The 5981-nt window shown below is 37.9% G+C and overlaps 1 protein-coding gene across 1 annotated transcript in view; it reads right to left on the reverse strand.

Annotated features, from left to right (window-relative positions):
- The window catches only part of LOC117117710, a 7969-nt gene extending 4341 nt beyond the window's left edge, over positions 1-3628 (reverse strand). Inside the window, exons 1-3 of the mRNA XM_033262104.1 lie at positions 3457-3628; positions 1067-1246; positions 826-866 (exon numbers count right to left, since the gene is read on the reverse strand). Coding sequence (XP_033117995.1) covers positions 826-866; positions 1067-1246; positions 3457-3580 — 345 coding nt within the window. The 5' untranslated portion in view covers positions 3581-3628. The remainder of the gene's footprint in view (positions 1-825; positions 867-1066; positions 1247-3456) is intronic.
- Between the last annotated feature and the right edge of the window lie 2353 nt (positions 3629-5981).

The following is a 5981-nucleotide window of genomic DNA, read 5'->3' on the forward strand; positions in this document are numbered from 1 at the left end:
ACGGTATATGTGTGTAAAATTGTCCCCTTAATAGTGGTTTTTGACATGATTTCGTAAAATAATGACATAGATTTTTTATAATCTTATTTTAATTGGCCTAAGTATGAGTTACAGTTGAAATATAACTAATTTACATCTGTAATTTGCAATGCAAAAATCAATTCATTTATGATATGAAATCAACATAAACGTAATTTATTATTTGTTCCCTATATTGTTCTATGATTTGGATGCAATGTTAATGACCAAATATTCTTTTTTTACACTTTTGATACACTTTCTATTGGATGCACAAGATAGAATAGTATTAATAGAGTAAAGACTTAAAAATTAAGGTACCGATTAGAATCCTGTGAAAATACACTATTCCTAAACAAAAAATTTGGTTAATGGTCGAAACTGACAAGATTGTATTTATACGAATTACAGTAACACATGCACTAGGCCTACCAATGTCCATTCTAGATATTGAAAGAAAATTATGGTTTGATGTTAGGCGTATTGCTCAAACGGTGTCAAAATATAAATTTGAATGAATTTTTCTTGTTCTTAAAATACTATAGCTTTTTGATACAATAAAAAAAAATAAGTGTCCACTTAATAGGGGTTAAATGTGTACGGTATTGATTTGACCATTTGGCACACTCAGAAAGTTCCCGTCCCCTTAATAGGGTTGTACCCCTTCGGGTTGGCCATCATGTTAAAGGATATATTTCTTCACGTTTCACAGAAAAATGTCACATTTATAGGGATGTCCCAAAGGAGAAGTTCTACTGTAGAGAAACACAAAGTTGGACTGATAATAATTGACTCTTTTCATCTTACTTGAGCAACTCTCTTCATCAATGACCTTCCATATCCTCTTCCTACAAATGAAGAATGCCATAAAATAAAAATATAATGTATAACAGATAGGCTAAAGTAAAAGTAAATAATAATAAATAAATGTATGATCAGAAGTGCAATGTTTTTATTGAGAGAGCTACCAAAGAAAAGGAAATATGGCATGCTATGATTTAAATTAACCATTCATTAACCTAGTAGTATTATTAGTTAATGAACCTACCTCTAAATTCTTCCATAATGTAAAGGTCTTCCATAAAGACCCCTTTGCCTTTCATAGTACTGTAAGCGTAATAGAAAACGCTATAGCCAATCACCTCACTTTTGTCATTACCTGGTCTTTTATATTCAGCAACGAGACATGAAGCAAGTCCATCTGAATCAAATATATCCTTCTTCAGTCCTAATCAATATGAAAATGTATCATTTTATAAAATTTGTGACTAATATCATTGATTGAGTAGAGCTTTAGTGGTTAGGATATTTGCCTTCCAATCCCATGGGGTTAGTGGTTCAATTGGATTTTCAAATTCAGTGAAAGGATTTTCGTCACGAATGAAAAAAAAATTCTACTCCCCAACTTAGTTCATAATGATGAGACCCAAGAGCTCTTGGTGGTGGTTCAATACCCTATTCACTTACGGTTCCGTTGGCAGAGCAAGTCTTCTCTGATAAGGACTATTTAAGTCCATTGTACATAACTAAGAAGTGTGCACATTAAACAACACAGCATCATTCGAGAAGAAGAGAATGACAGTGGTGGCGCCAGCGGTAAGGGGGGTTGAGGAGAGAGGAACGGGGTATTTTCCTCCGTCGGGAAGACCTGGGCAACCATCGCCCGAAGCCACAACGAGGTCGTCGCACGAAAAATATTAAGTTGCCTATCCAAAACGTTGTTTTGATTGCCAATCCGTAATATTGTGGACTAAATGCATAATCTTGGGCCATAGGGCCTACCTACTAAGCCATACCAATTCTCCCCATGAACCCTATCAGGCATTTTTATTCCGGGGCCCTGATCAAGACTGTCAGTAGGGGGGGGGACGTTCCCCCTCGTTTTGCCGCTAAATTTTAAAAATGTCAATGCAAATCATCAATGTTATGTGCTACTCACTTTCTATTTTTAAACTGTTGTGTGCGCCCCCTCCCCCACCTCCCGTTTGAAAAATGTTGGATCCTCCCCTGGGACCCCTCGTTGGCAAATTTCTGGTTCAGCCCTGATGTAGCCAGGAGCGGATCAATAAATTTTCTGACGGGGCCGGGCCCAATAGGTAGAACACACCCACCTCAGCCCCACCATAATTGGGGTGAGAAATTTTAAGACTAGGCCTAATATGCCCCGCTAGATGCTCTAGTCCGGGTGCCATAGTGGTTTGGCGTGCAAAATTTGGTGCATAATTGTTTTAAGTGGATTTTGGCTCTACAAGTCGTCCAGATTGATATTCCACCGGGTAACATTCTGTTACACTCGGGGGATTCGAGAAATCCAAGATGGCTGCCAAAATGGCCGCCAAATTTGAATATTACCCCTAATTCCTATAATATTTTACATAGAACAATATTTTTTGGTCTATACATGGTTTAAGAAGTCAAAACACATTAAAACCATCCAATGTCAGTTTCAGCCACTTGTGGCTGTGAAAATCCAAAATGGCACTCTTAGATGGTAAAAATGCTTTTTCAAAGCAGTGTTCCTCCTCGACAAAATTATTGACTTCTTCCCGACGGGAGCTGCCTATGTTCCCCTTCCATAGACACCCCTACCCTCACGGGCGTCGGAAAAGTCTAATTAAGGACCTATAGTCTATTCTATACCTGGAGTCTGACAGAAAATCATGATTAATGCACCGCTGATGCCCGGAAATAGTAATTATTCAGACCTAATTTCAATATTTCATCTCCATTTTCACGAAACTTTTGACATCATGTAGGGGTCCTGGCCGACTTGGCACTCCATCCCCACTGAATTGATATGTCCTACAGTCGATGTCAAAGACACATTATGCTGTTATGTATCAACAAAGCCCTTTTAGATCAGGGTGCTATAGAGCGAGGATCCTATGTGTAGGGGCACTGCAGGGGCCCCTAAGTGTCGGTGGCCCTGCGGACCGCCGCACGAGAGCGCATACGCGTTGGTACTACATTCCGTTAATAATGGCTTAAAAAAACCGTCTTAGGTGTCCGTCTTTTGGCCTTTTTTACATCCTGGCTTATGAAATCGTTAGAAAAAATCGGCGTCGGGGATATAGCGTAATGTTTTGTTCGTCGTCGATCAATAGAAAATTCAAAAATTAGTGAGTGGTAAAATAATCGAGCTCTCCTTTCTCCTACTGCTGGGTCGGCCACTGAACTCATAGCTACACTTCCTTTTTTACCCTCTTTCCTCCCTTTAACTCTTCTCAATTGTTTTCTCCCTCTTTTTTATTTTTCGGCGGGACTGACGCCCCCCCCCCCCCCGCTGGATCCACCACTGATTAATTGGCAGAGCATTTTGTTGAATGAGTTTACTCAGCACTTCGTAAATGCAAAAGAAAAGGCGATATATAAATATTAAAAACATAAATTATTAAAATTCTAAATGCACTTAAAAAATATATTTGACAAAGTGTTCACCTTCTGTTGTGTTTTCTACTTTGTCTTCACGTTTTCCAAACGCTGCCAGTTCAGTAATCATCCTCATTACCGCAGCACAATCCTCTGGTTTAGCGTCTCGTATGTTGAAACTTTTTTCCTCCATGATCCTGTGGATCGCAATAGGAATATAGTCACACAATAATTTGATTCAACAATAGCCTACTTTTTGCAGCCCATGACGACTAATAGTAATAATAATAATTGCAATCGGCCCAGTAGACAATTCTGATCAAATTCAACTCAACCAAACCAAATCTAATCAAACTCAAATCGAAAATAATTTGGACCAGCAAACTTTTATTTAGCTTTTAAATCAGGGCCGTTGGAACCGCACCGGTTTGGCCGGACCACTTTTTCTCGATTCTGTATGATTTTTTAAAATGCATATATTATATATGGATACCTATTATATGAATTTACTATTAATGCTCACATCAGGTTCTTTTTTTTTTTTTTTTTACGTATTTAAAGAAAAATCTACCACGCGCTCGTTTTTTCTTTTTTTTTTTTTAGTATATTTAAACTTTTTGTACATTTAAACCTTTTGGAAATCCATAATTTCAGTTTTTGAAAATATTTAGAGGCATAATCGGCTTGGAGCGGTTGGCGCAGCGGATGCGTTTCGGTCTATCAAACTCGAGGTCGGTGATTCGAACTTTCGCTGTGCATTTCGATCTTGTTTTTGAACAAGGCACTTTACTGTACCTACGTTTGTCTTTCTCCAAACAGGAGTGCTAATGGGACCCGGTTCACTAATGTGGAGGTATAACTGGCCACCATTCCACACTGCCGAGGCTTAATACTGTACGATGGGCTAACAGCTCATTCCTATACGTTCAGTAATGAATACGGGACTCGATCCTTTACCTTGAAAGTGAGACCGATAAAGACAACACTATACCCTTTTTTCTAGACGCCCGAAAATAACCTCTGAGGCGTTTTGTTCAATCAATTATTTCTTTTTCTTTCTTTCTTTTATCATTTTTTAACTTTCCAAAAAGGGGAGAAGCGGCCTGCTTGACATCACTCTTTTAGATAGACATTATTTTTATTGCCCATGGAAAACTTATTATTTATTTGAAAAATAGCAAATAGTAAATTATTTCATGAGGCTCCAGAATTTGATGAAGGCGTGGACGTGAAACTAACAATTAATTTTATTTGGCCTAATAGATTTTGAAGATGCAATATGAGCAGTATGAAAGGTTTTAAAGAATAGGCCTATAGCCAACTTTCACTTGTTAAGGAAACTGATCTTTACAAAATTAAACCAATCTGATTAAAAACATTGTGGAAATGTCATTAATTAAACTACCAGTTAACGTTCATTAGTATGATTAATGAGAATCGTAAATAAGTCGAGGTCGAGTAAAATAAATCCCTACATATCGGACATACAAAGAGCCATCTTCCAGTGTTCTGTAGTCTATCAAAACTTTTGATAGCCTGAAGATGAATGGCCAATTTTTACATGTTAAGGAAACTGATCTATACAAAATGAAATCAAATTAATTGAACACTTTGTGGAAATGTCACTAATTAAACTACAGGTTAACGTTCAATAATATGATTAAATTTAAAGAATCGTAAATAAATCGAGGTCGAGTAAAATCAGTGGCGTAGAAAAATATTTTTCATTGGGGGGATGATTGGCGTGTTAGCCAGTGTCGTAACAGGCGCGGGGGGTAGGGAGAAAACTGCCCCTCCCCTGACGGTTTTTAGCGGGCTGACCAAGCCGTCGTACCGGGCTGGGTAATAAGAGAAATGAAAGAGGGGAGAGGGAAGGAAAGAGAAAGAAGAGGAAAAGAAAATGAAATAGAAATAGAAGAGAAAAATAAAGACAAGAATAAAAAGGAAGATATCATAATGACCAGACTCACAATAACCTGCAACCCCTTCTCCACCTCAAAAACTGTCATAACTCCTTTGATCTATGCTGCCCGATGGCGTAACCACTGGGGGACAGGGGGAAAATATCTATCTTCGAAAAATCTTCCCCACCCCTTTATAAATGCCCTTTTCATCCACTGAAAGTGCCTAAAAACCTCAAATTTCGCGCGCATTTATTGTTAGCATGGGCCAATTCCCTCTAAGAATTGCACATTTTAGGGAGTTTTGATCAATTCCAACGAAATTAGAATTAAAAACACCGGGGGACAAGGGGAAAATATCCATCTTTGACAAATCTTTTCCCACCCCTTGACAAATGCATCCTCTGAAAGTGCCTAAAGTTTTCAAATTCTTTGCGCGCATTTCTTGTTACGGTAGGCCAATTTCCTCTAGCTATAAATTGCACATTTTAGGGAGTTTTCATCAATTCCGACGAAATTAGAATTAAAAACACAAAAATATTTTGCGCGCCTCGCGCGCATTTTTAAGGCTTCTTTAGGTTTATCCTTTTAAGTTATTTAAACACATAATAGTCCCAAACTCAAGAAAGACAAATTTAAGAGATCGTTTTAACCTAAAAGAAGGGCCTCAATGTGTATAGATGGTGAAAGAAT

This window comes from Anneissia japonica, unplaced genomic scaffold, assembly GCF_011630105.1.
Source record: "Anneissia japonica isolate Jap-2015-1 unplaced genomic scaffold, ASM1163010v1 scaffold234_len1672027_cov178, whole genome shotgun sequence".
In the NCBI taxonomy this organism is placed as follows: domain Eukaryota; kingdom Metazoa; phylum Echinodermata; class Crinoidea; order Comatulida; family Comatulidae; genus Anneissia; species Anneissia japonica.